General features: G+C 38.0%; 1 protein-coding gene across 1 annotated transcript in view; it reads right to left on the bottom strand.

Moving 5' to 3' along the window:
* Window positions 1-21,016, bottom strand: part of LOC132283703 (calmodulin-binding transcription activator 3-like) — a 44,082-nt gene that overhangs the window by 5,229 nt on the left and 17,837 nt on the right. The window contains exons 9-12 of the mRNA XM_059785738.1: window positions 16,655-17,038; window positions 15,818-16,518; window positions 1,513-2,089; window positions 63-371 (exon numbers count right to left, since the gene is read on the bottom strand). Of these exons, the coding sequence (XP_059641721.1) occupies window positions 63-371; window positions 1,513-2,089; window positions 15,818-16,518; window positions 16,655-17,038 (1,971 nt within the window). The remainder of the gene's footprint in view (window positions 1-62; window positions 372-1,512; window positions 2,090-15,817; window positions 16,519-16,654; window positions 17,039-21,016) is intronic.

Below are 21,016 nucleotides of genomic sequence, written 5' to 3'. Positions count from 1 at the left end.
CCATAGGTTAACCACATTATAAATATGTTTGAAGTTTAATGCAGAAAGGTATGTCAAGTCACCTTAAAATTCTCAAATTTTTTAACCAGCCTCATATACTGATCACGTGCCTCTGGGTGACGAACCATGGATTGCACTCTTGCCAAAGCCTTATCAACACCTGCAGATTTCTGTTTCCGGCCTATTCGTAAAAATTCATACTCATCATTCTTTTCAGTCCCGGGTACTACATTTTGAATTGTTTTCTGTGTCAGAAATCCTCGCAAACCAGGTCTTCTTCGCCTCCAACGCAGTATGGCCTTCTCAACAATACTAACAGACCAAACAACCTTTTTATATTGCATACGAACTTGATGCCCCCTCACATGAGCCTGAAAGCATCGGCAACATGAACAAAAAATTTAAGCGCCTATACTTCCAAGATAGAGAGTGTTTAGTCTAATTTAATCTAAAAGTGGACAAATCCCCATATACTGCAATAACCAACATATTTGTGAATGATAGAGAAACACATTCAGCCTCAGTTTCATCCAAGACTCAAAGAAGCTTCTAAAGAACCTTATAAATTGAATTAAGAATTTAGATTGCAGCTTAATGGTAAGAAAAAGTTGAGAAACAGTCAAGGTTTTGACAAAAATTGTCAATCACAGCCAAAAACTTCATAATGAACTTCTTTGCAATCATGAGAACTAGACAGAACACCAGATGATTATCACCTAACACAATCCCAATGAAGAAAAGAGCACCCCTTAAACTGCAACCCTTAGATTGCTCTACAATTTATTGGCCAACAAATGAATACGGTACATTGTGTTGCCCTACAAATATGTTAAACTGAAAAGCTTTCATGTGCATTGCATGTGACAACTTTAAGAACATGAGTTTCATAGTCAAGTCTAATGTGCATATCATGTGACCACTTAGGCAAAGCATGCAAACACTCTCATGCCATTAGGAAACATCACCAGCTAAACTAAACCCAAATATCGAAGTAACAAAATCAAGATATGAATATAGTAACCACTTCAAAACCGGAAAGCACAAAATAGAAAATTGGATTGGGAAAACACATCTAAAGATGAGATCCAAAGGTACAATACAAAATGTGCAGTGCATGTGACAACTTTAAGAGCAAGTTTCACACTCAAGTCTGGCGTACTAATTGTGTGACAGACCACTTAAGCAGGCATTGCAAATACTCCCACACCATTAGGAAACATCAAATGCTAAACTAAACCCAAATATCAAAGTAAGTTAAACAAGATTTGAATATACTAACAAATTCAAATCAGAAAATCCAACAATAGAAAACTGGATCGGAAAAACCAAAGCTACAACACAAATTGTGAAAGGACATTTATACTCGTACAAATATTGATGTCTTTTTGATTGGATAAACAGGTTGTTGATATGTTAGTATAATTAACAAAATAGAGTATTTAATCAAGGAACAAGATCAAATTTTTTTCAAAAAACTAGTCCCACAAACAAAGCAAGTTATGAGTTGTGTACCTGGATTTTCACAATACGGTTGCGTATCTTCAAAAAATCTTTTCTACCCTTCCAGCCACGGTATTTCTGCTGGATCTTTATAGCTGCAGAGTGCAAATAATCATCAAAGTTCCTAATCTTTTGTGCCTTATAAGAACCAAGAGCAACTAGATTAAGTGAAACTTCAGAAATGTCATTGCTGCTCTTTGTTAACTGCCTCTGATGGAATGAACGAGCCCTAAAAGAAGCTTGGATGAGGGCAGCTGCATGTGCTGATTTTCTAACAGCAGCAAGAGACCCTCTCAAAGAAAGTTCCTCATTTGTTGTCTTCTCTGATTGGACAACATTTTGCTTTGCAGCTTCAAGGGCCTTCTCTGCCAAAATAGTGGCAGCAGAACTGTCCACACCATTCTCATTGACAGTCAAGTTAGAAAGATGACTAGTTAGATCTGCTTCTGCCAAATATCCAGCAAGTCCTTTATGGCCTCTACTTGATGCTAGATCGGCAGCAGTTTGTCCTCCAGGAAATGCTGGTGTAGGGTCATCAACGGAACCTGGAGCTGCACCCAATCTAACTAGTGCAATTACTGTTTCCTCTCTGAAACAATAAACAAAGCATAAATAAACAAACAAAGCACAACATAACTGACAAAATATAAATAAACAAACTAAGCACAACATAACTGAATAAGCAGGATGAATAAAAAAACATCGAACAGACTTGATGTACTGCGAGGATGAATAAACTTGCTGTACTGCGAGGATGAATAAAAAAGAGACACTAACATTTAAAGTTGAAGTTTTTACTGTTCTACCTTACTCCAAAATGCCCAAATGGGATTTGTAGCATATACTAGGCCAAAATGACACTGAACTACCAGATCTTACCGGATTGTCCACGAAAACCAGGCACAAATTTCAAATAAATCCTCTAGAGTCTTTTATGTAGTCAGCAATTTTACAGGGGAACAAGCTTACTAGAAGGGGATGGAAAAAATAGAATAAATGCCGCTGTGAAAGAACGCATATAAGCTCTTCATGTAGTGTTATCTCCGGTTTGAAGTTAATACGTGTTACTTTTAAGATCTTAGTACTATCATGCTAGGATTGAATTGCCATGCATTTGGCTACAGGGTAAAGACATATATATGTGTATATATGTATATATATATATATATATATCTTTTTTTTTTTATAAGTAAAATGTATTAGAAAGTGTTCAAACGGGGAACGTGTCCCAATAGCTATACAAAGGCCGAAGCCAGAGACAAGGTCCTAAGGACCCACCGAACCCAAAAAATCAATAGACTCATCAACGGATATACAATTTCTCCCCAAAACCCAACTAAAAAGAGAGCTAATAATATAAAACTTCAAAGCCCCAAAGGAAGATTCCTCCCCTTCAAAAGATCTTCCATTCCGCTCCTTTCATAAGCATCACCAAACACAAAGGGGAACCACCCTCCAACACTCACAGGCGTGGGCTCCCACACTACAGCCTTGCCAAGCTTCAATCAACTCGAGGACTGAGGCATAACCCAATGGACGCTGAAAAGGCCAAAGATAAGGCTCCAATAGTCGTGAGCTACAAGGGAATGCAAAAAAAGGTGATCCACAGACTCGCCACTCCTCTTGCACAAACAACACCAATTGATTGTAATCTATCTTCTCTTTCTCTAATTATCCAGGGTCAAAATCTTGCCCCAAACAACAATCCAGACAAAAAAGGCCACTTTGAGGGGAGTCTTGGAACGCCTTATCGTCTTCTAACGGAAATTAGAACCATGAAATTCAGAGAAACAACAGAATAGGGAACGAACCTCGAATCTCCCCTGAGAGGAAGGCACCCAAACCAGAGAATTCGTGCCCCTACCATCTACTTCCTCTCCGTACAACAAGCCGATAACAGTCGGCCACCAAAGCATGTCTATCCAAGGAATCCGGAAAAGTTTGGGAAAGGAACGAGCCAACGGGCGATCACCACACCATAAATCCTCCCAGAACCGATCTCCCTTGCCATCCCGTACTCTAAATCTAATATGCTTAGAAAATTCATCCCTTCCCTTACGAATGAATTTCCAAACACCCACACCTCTAGCGAATCTGACCGGATCTAAGGGCCAACCGCCTCTCTCCTCCCCAAACGATGATGATCACTTCCGAAAGTGTGGCCAACGAGGAATAAGGTCAACCTCTCTCCACAACCACTTTCCCAAAATTGGCCTGTTGAAAAGGGCCAAACTCCTAATACAGGGTAAAGACATATCAGTATCCACAACTTTTTTGTCCTTACACTTTTGACTCTTTGCTCCTCAGTACACAAGAAAATTTTCCAAAAGGCTTTTATAGCCCTATAAGAAAGGACACAAGGATGCTTAATGCCAATTTACATAATTGGGCAACATTAAAGCATCAAAATGTCTCTTAAATAGTATAGTGAATTGCAATTTTAAATAAATGAGCTGATGTATATTTCTACAGACATCAGTTTTAGTTATTTTTCACTTATGCTCTGCTCAGTAGGAAGGAAGAAAAAGGGGTGGAAAGAAAATAAGAAGGAAGGAACAAAATTCCTTCGTTCGGTAGGAAGGAGACACGGAGGGAAAGGATAATAGGAGGGATGTCTTATCCCTCTTTCTTTATAAATTTTCATCTGCCCAAATTTGGGCGAAAGACAGGAGAGAAAACAAGTGGAGCTATTATAAAACTATTAAATTACAATATTATGCTTTCCAAATATAAAAAATTAAACCCTACACATCTCATCTCACCTCACGCACAAAAAAAAAAAAAAAAAAAAAAAAAATTCCTTAACCTTGTAATCCTTGTTTGGTCGAGATCTGGATATTATATATATATATATATATATATATATGGATTGTTCTTTATATAATTTCCTTATTAGTAAAAAAGAGGATTCAGAAGAAAAAATACACATTTTACATAAAGAACCATACAATGCCATAAAGCATTTTTTTAGAACATATTTAGAACCAAAAAAAAAAAAACTCCATATTCACACCTAGTTCAAAAAACAGTAGTTACTTCACTAGTATTGTCATATATTGTAAGACTACAACTAGTGGTACAAATAATTTTGAGTGTTCAGATCTCATATTGTAATGCAAGTTAAATACAACGCAAATGGCTGAATATAAGAATTTTAGTTTGACATGACTCTACTGGGATAATATTTATCAAAGAAGTATGTACATAGTGGGATACATTTTTTTATATTATTATTATTCATGATGAAATATGGTATTATATATATATATATATATATATATATATATATATATATAATTAAAGCAAACAATAAATTAGAGTGAAATTAATGGTACTATTTAAATGAGTAAAGATGATGGCTATTTACCGGGAAAAAAAAAATAACGAAAGGTATAATGATAAAAATAATTTTAAATTCTCCCTTCTCTTCTCTCACAACGAAGAAAGGAATTTGATAGGTTCTTCTCTTCTCTTCCATTCAACAGAACAAAATGAGGGAAGTCCATAATCTCTTTCCTACGGATATCTCATCCTTCCCTTCTTCTCTCCCTTTCATTCAATTTACTTCCTTCCTAACAAACGGAGCCTTAGTCAAATGGTCATCTGAATTTAATGACATGACACTCCACATGAAAAAACTTTAAAAAGAACAATGACATGGTGAAATATATGCAACAAAACAATATATATATTTACATAGAAAAATTATACAACATACGATAAGCAGTTAAGCACCACCTTTTTTTCATTTTGATAAGTTAAGATAGTATAAAAGGTGTTCAAAAGAGGAATCCATCCCTCAAAAGCTACACCAGGCCAAATAGGGCCTCTACATCCTCAATGAGTCCAAACAATCTACAAGCTCCTCCCAAGGATTTACAAATTCTCCCTAGAACCCAACAAAAAAGGGTACTAATAATGGAGAGCTCCAACTACCTATAGGATTATCCTTTCCTTAAAAAGATCTATTTATTTCAAAACACAGACACCACCAGACACAACGGCATAACCGTCCAGAAATCACAAGCTCGGCCTCCACTATAAAACCTCTCTAAGCCTCAACCAAGCCTCTGGAGACCTAGGCATAGACATAACCCACTGAACCCCAAACAAGCCCAAGAATAAAATCCAGTAATCTCGAGCCACTGGGCAATGCATAAGAAGGTGATCGACCATTTCTTTGTCATTCTTACACATACAACACCAATTGACTACAATCTGATGCCTCCCCTTAAGGTGTTTATCTTGGCTAAAGATCTTCCCAAAAATGGATGTCCATGAAAAAAATGTCACTTTGAGAGGGGCCTTCAAACGAAAAATAGCTTTCCAAGGAAAGGGCGGGCTCGGGGCATCCGAGAGACACCTAAAAAAGGCCTAACATCAAATTGACTTTGTGAAGAGGGAACCTACACCCAAGAGTCAAGAACCCCTCCCACAATCTCTAGGCGATACAGCAACTCCAAAAAACCAATGGCATCCTGAATCTGCTAATCCTAGAAATTCCTTAAGAAGCACACATCCCAAGCCGTACTCTCACTATCAAGACGATAGCAATCGACCACCAAGGCATGTCTATATGTAGCAATCCAAAAAAGTCTATGAAAGGTAGGGCAAGAGAACGATCTCCGCACCAAATTTCCTCCCAAAAGCAGATTCCCCTGACATTATTGACTCGAAACCTAATGTGTGTGGAAAATTCATCCCACCCCTTCCGAATGAATTTCCAAACCCCATCTCAACTAGGGAGTCTCCTCTCAAAAGAGCAACAACCTCCTCTCGCTCCCCATATACGCCCACAATCACCCTCCTCCAAAGTTTGTTACAATTAAGACTAATGCTTTATGATATGTGAAACTTTCGACACATAAATCATTAAATTATTTTGTATCACATGAATTTTCAACCTAGTCATAAAATTATACAAAGGCAAAGCTTGTAACCACAAGGCATCTAATGCTTAAGACAGCAAAAAAGGTCAAAGTCTGTACAATCCTTCTATTGAGATCCAAGAACTGTTGTTGCCTACCTTTGACAATGTGTCACACTAAAATTTAAGGGTGAATTAGCTTACTCAGTGAACTAGGATCACAGACTTCAAGTTTGCTTGCACAAGAGAAAACCTAAGGGAACGGACTGGCACCCTAAGCTCTGATACATTGTATGAAAGGTTCAATTTAGACCTAGAGAGGGGTGAATAGGTCCATAGACACATTTTATTTTATTTTTTATTTATTTTTTTTTTGTGAAAAACACCATGAAGGAAAAAAATACAGGACCATTCAAGCACGGACAGATTACATCAGTAGGTTACTAGATTCTAATCCCAATTCCTAACAATCCCCTAATTACCTTCGACTTGGGTTCATGCCAAACAATTTTCCCCTTATTACGCTGCTGTCAATCAAACAACTTGATCACTCACAAATTTGCTCTCCATGGTTCAAGTTTTCTACGAAATCATCGCATTGATTGATTGTATGATACTTCTCTAATTTGCTCATTGCTTTGAATCACTCAATCACATGAGTATTCTTTATTCTAAAATCCTAAATTAATTCTAAAATCCCTCTCCCTAAAAGAGATACTCTTAAGAATATGTAGGAAGATCCAAAGGATGCTTTGGACTATAATCTCATATTTATAACCAAAACATGAAAAAAGAACCAATTAAAATTCTGATTTTTGAAAGTTTCCAAAATCATTTTGTCCCGTTTGACCAACCAAAGCCAAGTTTGAGACTTTGAGTGATTAAACTTCTATAGCGTTTGAGCAATATGCTCGATGGGTTTGATAAATGGAAGCTCACTAGAGTTAGTTCAAATGATTTTGGGCCGATGCTTCATTCGAAGCTCACTGTTTTCTCAATTAAAACCTATTCAAAATGTTTGGTCAATTGATGGGCTTAGTTTTTGAAATACTAATTTAAACATTAATTGAGCCTATCAAACCTAGGTCACGGGAAGTCCGACCATCTAATTCAACAATCCAACCTAGATTCCTCCGCTAATGTCTAATTTCACCTTGAGACTTGGGGCTAAGACTTAGGCTTAGCAACACATAACAGAGTCTGTCTAAGGGTTGTTTGTGTGATTGCCGAAAGCTCACTACAGATTTCCTCTCAAAAGATAGATATAAAATGAAGCACACCCAATCTCTAGAGTAATGGATGAGGGCCATGAGGCATATTATTGAAGCCCAACTTCTAGAGATAGATAATCAAAGGCTGCTTCTGATTTTCAATAAATAATGGAAGTCAGTGATTTCTAAGGTTTTCCTCTAATCTGTTTCTTTGCTTCTTCTTTTTTTTCTTTTTCTTTTTTTTTTTTTTTTTTTTTTTTCTTAAAAATGATTCATTCTCTAATGTGCTTTAGATCAAACAATTTGTGTAGAGGGTTGGCCCCCCTTGAACTCAATAGTAGCAATTATGAGATTCCTTCCTTGGGGCACAATTTGTTAATGGGCCTTTATGGCTATGGATTATTATAGGCCATTGTCATTTTTAATGCTAATGTCCGCCCGCATCTTGTGTAACCACAAGCCATTTGAGTGACGATGGGACACAACAATCAAACTTAATAATTTGGGTTTTGATTTTTCAAGGATGGCACACTTAGTTTGACACCCGATCGTCAGAGATTTTGCATCAATTTTTCTTGTGATGGTAATTCCTTTGTTAGGTATATGTGTTGGTCCCAGAATTCTGCACAGATTGCTCTTTTAATGTCAAATGCATGATCTTAGGGTCTATTCCCTTGTTACTTCACTGATTCTGGCGTGCTCAGGTTGATTCAGATATATACAGGGGTAGTATGGTCATTTTCTATATGTGAGAACTCAATTTAAATTGATTGAGGAAGGTACAATGTATTACAGATCAGATTTACAGGCCTTCACAGCTTATTTTCTAGTGCAGCACGTGATTTCTTGTCACACTCGGGCATCTGTCTTTTACACGTGTGTGATCATTTTACAGTTGTTGTGCATGCCACATTGCATTATAGAGCTCAGGAATTAATTTGGTTAGCATGTACACAGGCTGCAGTACAGGTTTCTGTTATTTTGAGATAAGTGTCCTACCAGGGGTATTTTGGTCTTTTTGTGAACATGAGCACATTAGTGACATGTGCACTGTGGTCCTTGTGAGAGAGTACTGATGATCCTTAATTCATTCCTTTGGCTCCAAGTTTCCATTCTCTCTCTAACCTACAACTGGTGTGAGCATACATACTGAAAATGTGAGTGCACTAGTGGACAAAACTGTAGAGTTGGCAAGGGCTATGTGGTCTATTCACTCAAGGGAATGTCAGAATATTCCCTCTCCAATGATTGAATGATCTCATCATTCTAATCCTGAAATAGGGCTATATCAGCACCTTGGTCACTATCACGGGGGTCGATTTTGAATACGAATCTCCTAACCTATGATGGCACTAAGCCAAAAATAAAAACAACTTTTCTCTGATTTCTGACTTTGAGCAGCCAACTCACACTTGCTGCCTAGGACACCCAGCAAGTAAAACACTCTCACACACAGTTATAGTTGCAAGAATGTAAGGAATCCACCTAGGGTCGTGCTCGCACAATCTCAAAGTGCTAGCACTACATTTGCAGTTGACAAGCTCAACTGCTAGTTTGCTGGCATGCCCAACACATGCCATCTGTCCACAGGAGATTGCCCATTATCTGCCACATATCTATATAACTCTATATATCAGCATAATGGAGTAAAGTTGACCCCAACCATCTGTGTGTTATCACCTCAGAATTGTGCCACGTGCATGGGAGGTTACTCAGCACACCCCCACTCCCCATAATATATGCACATGAGTGGGAAGTACTAGTAACCGCCCCCAACCGACTGAGCCCACCTAGCCATTTTTTGTAACCATAAACCTTGTCTAAGTCCCCTGAGCCACCCTTGCATGCTGAGCCTTGTTTACGCCCACTGCCTTGTGCCCATGTCCCTGACTTGACAATGCCACATGTCCATGAATTGTGGTCCATGCTTTAAGCAACATCTGAGTCAACCTTGTGAACCTAGCCTGTTCCAAGCCCACTGAATTAAACTAAGCCAACCCATGCTCATGAGTTCTCTTGTGCTTTGGTCTATTAGGGCATAGTGCTGAGCCATGCCCACACTTCGGTCCTTCCAAGCCACAACCTTGCTCAAGGCAAGTTAGCACAATCCAAGGACCCACATGTGCTGGTTTGTCGAACCATGCCACAAGGCTTGGGGCTTGCTTGAGCACGCATGTGGGCATGGCGCGCACACCACGTGTACGCCCAAATCATGCCCAAGTACGCGCTGCCCGTCCTTGGTGTCACCAACGCGCCACCGAGTGTCTCCTTCTCTAGCCACCACCTTCGGGTGGTGCGTGCCATGCCTAAGCATCCAAGCTCCCAATGCGTGTTACATGCAAGGCGTGCCACGGCCTTGCTGAGGCGCATGGGTGCCTGAGGAGTGCTTCCCTACATTTGAATAAGGGAAAACCACAGCTCTGACATGAGTAAACATTGCATATATTTGAGTCATAATGGGAAAAATAAACTATCTGGACCTCCAAATCCAAATCCGTCTTCAACAATAGACTTCTTAGACTTCAAGAAAGCTCCCCTAACTTTTCCAAACCCAAACTCCAAACTTAATTTTTCAGCATATTTACGAAAATGCCACTGTACACACTAACAACACCCCATGGCTATTAGGGGATTTGTCAAAGTCCGACCCCGTAACAGTTGTACACTATAAATATGTGCTATTATAGCAAATAGCCAAAGGTCAAGTCTTGTGAGCAAATTTTGAGTGTCTAAGAGAGCTACATTGTGTATGTGTCTCGAGAGTAAAAGATAGCATGATTTTCTGAGTTTTAGATCCATGATTTGAGCTTCAATTCACCTCAGAATCCTAGTATGAGTGCATACATCTTTGTTCATCATCAAGAAGGATTCATGGTGCTGTTTTCTTTTATCCATCTGAGCTGTTTCTGGTGCACTATGAAGACCGAAGCAAGTTTGTTTTACCATTTTACATTTGCAAAAACCATGTTTGTACTCAATTTCTTACTGCAGTAGCATTTGATGTCTCATACCTCAGTTTATGTATGCTTTTATTGGTTTATGCTTCTGATCTAAGTATATAGTGTTGATATCTTGCATGAGTTTTTGAGCATGATTATATAGTTGATTTGAGGCTGTTCCAGTTGAGTTTTGCCTAAAGAAATGACCATTTCAGGTTTTGATCTCATGAACCTCATTAGTTAGGGTTTTCTACAGAAATTAGGCCTGTTTGAGCACTGTCTTTGCTATACCTTGCTATTCTCATTGAGTTCGTCATCTGAGCATGTGTATATTGTTGATATAAGGCTGCGGGAACCAAGTTCTGGTCTGTATTGATGCCGCATCCCATTTTTTACCCTTCAGACCATTGATACTGCAGAAACCAATTGAGCACTTGATGTTGTTTGATACTTCAAGCTACTTATTCACTCTGATCTTGTGTAATAGCTCAAGCATATTTGTTATACATCTTTTATAATGTATTTGAGATGCTGTGAGAGCTTATTTGGTCCAAGCAGGGTTGCTTAGGACAGGGGGAGTGCTGTGAGCACATGTTTGTGAGCTAGGGTGTGTGCAAAGTGTGAGACAGCTGAGTGTGTATCAACCTGCATTACAACTACTGGATATACATTGGGTGAGCCCAAGAATCAATGTTTTTGATCCCTATTGAGAAAGGGTCCTTGTAAATTCCTTATGTCTCTGTGGTTCACTTTGTAGCCACAGCCTTTCATTACACTTGTTGAAACAGAAAATTTGGCTAAGTTCATCAATATGAATCATGTGTTGGTTATTTCCTACTCAAAACTTGTGGTGTAATGTGTCAAAGTGTATTGTTTTTGTTCCTCCCCAGAGGAGATGATTGATTTTATTTCTTCTTTGGGACCATAGGATCCCTTTGTTGTTTATGGGACACGTTCCCCTTTTGAACGTTTTTTTAATGAATTTGCTTATTTATCAAAAAAAAAGTTGTTTGTACAATCACTGAAGACAAGGCAGAGACATTTGTGAAGAAAAGGGGGATAAATCTGCATCCTCTGCACAGGTAAAATGACCACAGAAAGACCTTAAAATGACCCAGATTGATCCTAGAGAGGCTCAAAGATTTAGATTGAATGTGCTATTGGAAAATGAATTTTCTAAGTTGAGAAAATTAAACATTTTTCAAAACTATGTTTTTACTTAAGAGTATAGTACATCGATCAAATGGTAATTGATTGAATGGTCGAAGCTTGTCGTGAGGATGTCGAACCTCGACATATACTTTTGGAAACTCTCAAATCAGGATCCTAAAAAGATTCCACTTACCATCCTTCAAGGTTCTCCTATATTAGCTATAAATATGGGGTCACAAGTCAGTCCTAAGGTATTCCTCTAAAGGAACTTTCAACTATTTACGTATTACTAAGAGAATGTATAATTGTAGAGAGAGAACTTTGAGAATCAATCTAGGATTTTATTTTTAAAATACCATATTATATGTGATTGAGAGAATCAAAGCTAGGAGCATCAACCAAGTGGTTCACAAAGAACAAGTTTGATGGGCGTCACTAATCGAGATCAAAAATGGTGAATTTTGATCTACCTGGACTAGGTTCCATGATGCAAAAAGTTAATTACAAATAGATATTCATAAGACCTATTCACTTTCCCCTAGGTCTAAGTCATCGCTCACACATTTGAATGATTAAATGTTGTTGACAGTTCATCGTCCTCCATATATAAAGCGTGATCCTCACTGCTCTCTCTTGACTCCTAAAAAGTAAAAATCCTATCACCATAATCGATTTTAATGATGACATGGACCATGGCAAGCTTTGATTGCTTTCCTCTTGGTTTCATGCAATGGCCCATTGCCTCCTTCGGATTCAGGTCCTTGGACCTAATTGCCTTTCCTCTTACTAGCATGATCCGTTCCCACCACTCCAATCTAGCTTTTGATCTGTGCATACAGCACAAGTGCCTCACATTATTATTATTATTATTATTATTATTATTATTATTATCAATGGTGGTTGTGACATCCCAAATCGCCTTGGGGAGAAGTTGCACTCTTAGGGCATACCGAAACAACATATTGTACTCCCCACTCAAGCAACGCCTTATTCGCTCGTTTATGGTATTGAAGCAGTTTTCCCATTTGAGTAACAGATTCCTTCATTAATAATTGCCATCCAAAAAGGACTGACAAATGAAGAGAATGCATAATTGCGTCTTCAAGAGTTGGAGGCATTAGATGAAAGAAGAATTGAAGCCTAACAACAATTAGAGTGTTATCAAGCTATGCTCTCGAATGCTTTCAACAAGAGAGTTTGTCCTCTATCCTTTCAAATTGGTGACTTAGTGCTTGTTGTACAAAGACCCATTATCATGACTCATTGAATGGATAAGAAATTAACCTCCAAATGGGATGGACCATATGTGGTGCAAGAAATCTACACCAATGGTGCCTACAAGATTATTGATGAAGATGGAGTAAAAGTTACCTGTGTAGACACATTTTAAAATTGAGTGCCACAAAGGTGTAAATCTGCAGAGTGTGAGGCAGGTCATGACCAATGACATCAGAGTCAATCTCTAGAAGGAATATGGGGGAGCATGCACGAGCGAATGAAAGTTGTACGAAGGAGGGCACTGAGTTCCAACAGGAGGTGATCCCACATCGTTTGGGGGAAGAATGAGCTGGCGGTTATAAGGAAGGATGCCTACTACCTATGTAGACATATTTTAAAACCATGACACCAAGTGGGTGCAAAGCAGACAAAATTTGTATACTTTAAAACCACCAGTCCCTTATGTACCGTGCTACTATCTGGAATTTTTTGTGGGAGTTCCGAAAGGATTTAAACTCCCAACCTCCAAGATGAGATGTGAGAATCTTACTATTAAGCTATCCCCTTGGGAGTCGGTTAAGTCTTCTTGAGAATGTCCAATCTCTGTTTGGCTTGTGTAAGATCGGGTTTCTTCTTGAGAAAGTCCAACCTGTATCAAATTCAGTTCGCTTCTAAGAGAAGCGATTTTTGGTGTTGAATCAAATATTCTCTAAAGTAGGACCAGTCAGATTATGTTCACTTATAGAAGAAGCTCTACCTCCTAAGGGTTGGCTTAAGTCTACTATAGGAAATTATGTTTGTTACTTACAGGCGATTCTTCACCTCTGCATAGTCTAAAACCTTATCTCAGAAGCTTATGCCTCGAACAAAACACCTAACTCCCTGCCCTAGAATTCAACAAGAAAAGATAGCGAGTAGTTCACTTGTTGGACATCTCTTTTGCCTGGGCAAAACTTTTGAATGCATAGTTATTCATATTTTATTTTTATATTTATTTTTGCAAAAACAGAGGCTATTAGGTGCTCGACTGCTCGCTTCCCTCTGCCAAGTTAGTGGCAGCTATGCGTCTAGCTGTCCTCTTTTAGGGCATTTCTTCTACCGGAGCAGAGGTTGTTAAGTGCCCAGCCATTCCTTGGCAGGTCTTATCCTTCTAGGATAGGTGGGGCTTAGGGTGCTTGGCCAAGCTAGGACTTTCCTTTTTGCAAGAGCAGGAAAGGTCGGGTCATGCATGTCCATGTCTCGTTTCCCATTCTGCCAAAGTAGGAAGGTTTAGAAAGGGCGCCAGGCACGCCAGGACTTATTTCTCCCAAACAAATAAACGAAGGGGAACTCAGGTGATGGAGCAAACTCCTTTTTTATTCCCAAAATTCTATATAGGAAATAGTAATTTTTTTTAGCATTTTCAGGGCCATTAAATCTTAGAAAACGGTTTTGGTGCCCTGCAAGCACTGGGGCAACGTAGTATCATATCAAGGAGATAAAAGCCAGAACTCCCCAGTATGGAGATTGTATATGGCCCCCTCCCAGTAAAGCACATACTTTCTAGCACCCTTTTCCTCGGTTTTCTGGAAAATTTTCCTCAGAACAGATTGCCCACTTTGAAGGTCCAATTACAAACCTATTGTTGATGTATCAAGCTAGCTGTTGCTGGTATTCTGCATACCTAATTCCAGCTTGCTCTCTTCTCTCCTCAACAAGGACCAATTCCCATGAAACACAGCTTTCGATCTCTGTTTGAATCACAACATTCAATAGGCCAGAGGAATGGTTTTACCAAATTAAGATGTTACAAACAGCGACAACAAACTCAAGGAAGTGCTAAAAATTGAAGTCGACCCCCTTTATTACTCCATCCACAACTGTTGTAGTAAAAGAAGCTAACATGAGAAACCCAAAAAAGGACTTCCAACCCTACACCTAGGATAAATTGAATGAAATTCCAACTCAAAGGACTTCCAACCCTACACCTTGGATAAACTGAAAGAGATTCCAGATCCTCCTCAATACCCAAAGGCCAATATCACTCTTCCCAAACTTCAACTTTAAACCCAAGACATCTTCAGCACATTACACACATTTGCAAATCGTCGATAAAACACATATTATTTATTTATTTAGAAGATCCACCAAGTTCCATTAGAATGGTGAAACATGGTTAGCAAGGCTACAATTGCCTTCTAGATGAAAACTCCTACAAGTGTGCTTGTGTAATAGATAGACAAAGTAATACAAGCGCATAAAATGACTTTCCCATTAGAACTGGTACCAAACTGATACAAGTTAACAGTAGAACATTGTGATAGTCCTGCAAATGACAAGATATAGTGGGTGAAGGTTGGGAATGCTTTATAACCATAGATGAAAGGAGGTTGGGATTTGACTATGTTTGAAAGTATAAGTTGAGGTTGGGATTTTACATAGTTTGAAAGTTCAAGTTGATGAAACACACACGATTAGTTGCAGGAAATCCAGTAAAGGGGCAGTTTGGTGAAAACTCATGCATCCATTTATCTACGAATGTGTCTGGGTACGAGTGCACAAGTGTGAATGAATTTCAGGTTCTCAATTCATTAAGAAAACTAAGGAAAATCATTTCAAACATACACTGGAAAATGAGTAAAATCACATCGTAGAAGAGAATTTCACCAACAAGTTTCAATAGGAGAACAATCAGAAACAATACATTAGGTCAAGAAAATGATTCACAAAATATGTAATGTAGCATAATACAAAAGAATTTCCACGAAGTACTGTAATTCATCACAAATTAGGTTCATGTATTGCTGCCATCCATACGGGCATGTGACATAACGAAAATAAGAAAAAAAAACAATTACTTTAAAAAAATTACCATAAGTTCATTACTAAGAAACGCTCGCTGCTGAAGGTATATTTAGAAACTTCAAAATAAAATTTGAGAGTAACCTCACCTCCCATAATATGATGCCCAGTGAAGCGCCGTCCTTCCCCGTGCATCTCTGAAATTAGGACCAACACCAGCAGCAACTATGAGACCCATTGCCCAATCATAACCAAGAGCAGCTGCCAAGTGAATAACACCATGACCTTCAGTATCCAAAATATGTGGTCCTTTACCTCCTCCATGTACTTTACAGAATAGCCACACACAAAGTTTGTCCTTCATAAAATTCTCAATCAACAGATCTATGGAGTCCACATTATTCCCACCAGATGCCATAAGCGCCTCCTTAATTCTTTCCCAATCAAATTTACTGTCACTTTTAACTGAACATATATCATTCTTCAGCTTACATTTGTCACACTCAACAGTTGAACAATTCAACCAATTGGTCTCTAGGCCTAAATCTAGCATTTTAGCCAGTTGTATAAGAAAATGCACTTCATCTTCTGTTGTTCTTTTAACATGGGTACGAAGTGAAACTCCTGATGGTTTTTCTCGAAATTCAAAGTCCCGCACCTCACTGCAGGCTAGCCTGTTACTGCACGTTACATAGAAGGGCACACGCCCAGGAGAATGGAAAGGAACTTGGCATCGAATGACATTGTCTGTCAGAACTTCAGCAGAAGCTTCAATCTCACCAAACATGCAACACCATTTTAAACCAGTAGAATGCTTCTTGTCTCCCAGAAAAGTACCTGTGATCATAACCTAAGCAAAAAAGACCATTATGGACCACCTCTGTCTAGCATCTATTATTGAAGTAACAAGTTCCTATGTAATTTTGTGGTGTAAGAGAGAGATCATTCTTTAAAAAAATAAAAAATAATAATAAAAAAAAGCCTACCTTTGTTTCAACACCTGAATAAGCCCAGTCCGGTGCAAAATCACAGATGCTAAATAGTTGCTCTTGGGAAAGAAAAGGGCCCAGAGAAACAATGTCCAACTGCATATGATGTGACAAACTAGATACTTCTTTGTTGTCATTCTCAGTATCAAGTGTGCTCCAATAATTGCCAGAATCAGAGGCCATCAAGGAATCATCACAATCTCCACCAATTTCTTTATCCATCCATCTCCCAAAGCTGTCAAGTTTCTTCAGCTCCCCAGGTTCATCATTATTTGCTCCAACTACTTGAACATTGTTTTCAACTTTGGCAGTGGATGTGACTAATCCCTGGGAACCAGAACAACTCACAAACTGGGGCTGAACTAGATGGAAATAATTCTCCTGTGTCACCACAACATGATATTAGTATCACAAAGTGTTTGATTTAACTACGAGACAATCTCCACGAACCCTATATATAAGGAGTAACCAGAGTGGCTAATCTGAATACCACCAAAACCAATCGACAGAACAAGAATGGGTATTCAAGTTCACACCCATAAAAAGGAATACTGCGAACTCAACAAAACACATGAACCAGTATATTGAATAATTCCATGACATATGCAATATCAATTTCATAAAGAACTGGACACTGCTATTGTCTGCCATGCAATGGCATTGTCCAGTTCTCCATGCTCTCTCTCTCTCTCTCTCTCTCTCTCTCTCTCTCTCACACACACACACACACACACACACACACAAATGATAATATATTATGTGAGTGTACCGATTACGTAATTATAGAGTTCTTCATTATTTATCTAATAATGCCACAAACAATTATATTAGCTACATCACTTAGAGAAAGAGTATGTCATACACTAAAAAAACACAATAAATAACTTCAATGATGCATTTACAAAACGAGGAAATTCTTAAATATATCACTTAGAGAAAGAGTATGTCATACACTAAAAAAACACAATAAATAACTTCAATGATGCATTTACAAAACAAGGAAATTCTTAAATATATAAGTTTTTTTTTTTTTAAAGTTATGTAGTAACCACACACGCCCCCAAGCGCCTCCACTGAGGTTTGAACTCTAGACCTCTGCTTTAGGGAGTAAGAGCCAAACCATGTTTAAATATACAAGTTCTAGGAAAGATGAAGGAAAAAAAAAAGTTAGTGCATGTGGTTCGAAGTGAAAGTTGGGAGAAGTAAGGTAGATGCTACTTTATCCTCTCTGACAGAATTCAATGGGAAGAGCTCTAGTTGGAATAACTTGAATCTTGCCCTTGCTGGTAGGATTGAGCTTTGTAAGACTGCTCAACTCTTTCCAGTATTATTGGTGCTCTGCAAGTACCCTTCCCTCTGTTGTGATACATATCTTAGAGAAGAAGCTGAAAGCTTTTCTTTGGGGTGATAGGGATGTCAATAAGAAGATGCACCTTCTTAATTGGTCCACAGTTTCCATGCCAAAATAAGGGGGTTGTTTTGGGTTAACAAAAGTAGTGAGATCAGTAGATCTGCCCAATGTATTTTAGCTTGGGATTATGTCCAAGATAAGGACATAAACTGGATTAATTGGTGCAAGAGAAGGTATGCCTCCTATTGGGATGCCATTCCTTCCAATGTTCTTCACCTTTATGGAAGGCATTACTGGAGGTAAGAGAAGATTTGCTTCTACACTCCACATTCAGAATTGGTACCGCTGATGCATTCAGATTATTCACTAACCCTTGTTTAGATAGACAATCCTTGGTCGGCAGATTTGGTCACAGAATTTTAAGAGATTTTGGCCTTAGGAAAGACTCAACAGTTGCAGAAATTCTTAATAAGACGAACTGGGTTGAACCACAAAATCTAACCAACACGGAGGCATGGAATTTGATTAATGATTTCCCATTTCAAACAGAGAGAATACTATTTGTTGGGCAAGTGGTAGATGCTCTTTTAAGGCTGTTTGGGAGAAATTGGAGTTAAAAATCCCAAGGTTCCTTGGTTTTCTCTTGTTTGGAATAAAGGAAAGCCAAGAACTTCTGTTACCACAGTTTTGGCCATTCTTGACAGATTGCCAAGCTTCATTAATCTTCAAAACAGGGGGATCCATTTGACTGCAATTTGTCATAACTCTATGGGGGAACCTTATCTTTGGTTTGTTCGGAGTCCAATGGGTTATGCGTCTGTCTTCGAAGGGTTTGATTGATGCTTGGAGATGTTTCAGAGTGGGGGCCCACGCCTGGGATTTTTGGAGGGCGGCACCCCATTGCGTTTGGTGGTGTATTTGGAAGCAGTGGAATAGTATATCTTTTGATGGGGACGAATCTTCCATTGGGGCTTTGAAATTTCATATTATTAGTTCTCTTTATAGTTGGGTGATGGGGAGAAATTGGAAATCTATAGACGAAATTATTGATTTTGTTGGGTTCCTTGGGACCTTTTCTTTGGCTTTGGCCTTTGTATAGTCTTTGGGATGCGTTCCCCTATTGAATATATTCTTACTTATCGAAAAAAAAAAAAAAAAAAAACCCTGTATGGGAGATCTGATTCAGCGAACCACCTTTTCTGGTCTTGCACCTTTGCCAATGAGGTTTGGGCTTGGATTTCTGAGTTTGCAGGCTGGAATATCTCTGAAATCTCTTCCTTCGATCAGTTTATCATCTGGTGTGTCAATTCATTCAGACAGAGCTCTAAAAGACATAGTTATCTTTAAAATGTTCTCTACTACTACTGTGAGTGGATTGTGGACAGCTAGAAATCATAGGTTACATGATGGTTGTCACATTCCTGCTGTTGTTGTCGCCAGAATACCTGTTTGTGAGGTCTTGGATCTTGCTTCAGTTTCTTTAGATGATTCAAAAGTCTTGCAGTTGGTTGATTGTATTTAGCCTTTTAGTTTTTCTTTTTCTTCTTATAGGAAATGGACCTATTTCACTTCCATTGGTATGTAGAGTGGGAGTACGCCTCCACTTTAACCCTGTACTTTATTGTTTTATCCTTTTAATACAAAGCCATTTAGGAATATATATATATATATAATAATCATTACATTATTTGTACAGATTCATCTTCTAATTTATACAATATAGAAATTAAAAGTTAATTAATGTTCTATTAATTGTTTTTCTCAATAAATTGTATAAATAAAAATAATGTAACATCGTGTTCCATTGGTATGTAGAGTAGGGGTATGCCTCCACTTTAACCCTGTACTTTATTGCTTTATCCTTTTAATACAAAGCCAATTAGGAATATATATATATATAATAATCTTATGTTATTTGTACAGCTTCATCTTGTAATTTATACAATATAGAAATTAAAAGTTAATTAATGTTCTATTAATTGTTTACTCAATAAATTGTATAAATAAAAATAATGTAACATCGTGTTCCATTGGTATGTAGAGTGGGGGTATGCCTCCACTTTAACCCTGTACTTTATTGTTTTATCCTTTTAATACAAAGCCATTTAGGAATATATATATAAAATAATCATTACGTTATTTGTACAGCTTCATCTTCTAATTTATACAATATAGAAATTAAAATTTAATTAATGTTCTATTAATTGTTTTACTCAATAAATTGTATAAATAAAAATAATGTAACATTGTGTTCTTCCCCTACTTTTTAAATACTGGACGTGTCAATTCAATATATCTGTGTCTTTCTGCGCCCCTTTCTCATGTTCGTATGTGTTACTAAACTAAAACGGTACAATTTTAGTGGAATATCATCATGATGCCTAGTTACCTACCCACCTATTGAAGTAAAAAAAAAAAAAAAAAGAATTGGACCAATTCATTTAAGAATATACCTTATTTCATGACATTGTGAATCCTTTTGGGAGAGTAAACGAATATCAAGAGTCTATTTAAAAGCAACTTGAAAAATAGTCATTCAATGTCACTTATATTTAAAAATTAATGTAACTAATTACAGCAGAAAAATCGAGCATTGGAACTCAATAACCTCCTCACAAGTGAACTAATAAAACACGAATTCTATACATCAGAAAGAAATAGGAGATCCTTTGATGGTGAGGAGACTCCTATTGGGGCTAAAGTTCTTTATTATTTGTTCTCTTTTTTGTGGTGTTTTTGGGAGAAATTGTAATTCCATGGGAGAGATGGTTGATTTTGTGGACTCTTTGAGAGTTTAGAGACCCTTTTTTGGCCTTGGGAGCTTTTATGGGATGTGTTCCCCGTTTGAATGCTTTCTAATACAATCTTACTTATCAGTATATATCAGAAAACAAAAATTCAATCTGAACTGTTTTTCCCGTTTTCTGTTCCAGTCACCAACGTTCTTTACATGTATGATTTTCAGTCATCTGACTCTCTAGCCCCAAGATGGTGTTACCTGCATTTCA

Source organism: Cornus florida, unplaced genomic scaffold (assembly GCF_030987335.1).
Source record: "Cornus florida cultivar Cherokee Brave unplaced genomic scaffold, ASM3098733v1 CherokeeBrave_3.0.0_Hap2_Chr01, whole genome shotgun sequence".
Classification (NCBI taxonomy): Eukaryota; Viridiplantae; Streptophyta; class Magnoliopsida; order Cornales; family Cornaceae; genus Cornus; species Cornus florida.
The sequence above is the reverse complement of the archived record's forward strand: the minus strand, read 5'-3'. Positions and strand labels throughout refer to the sequence as shown.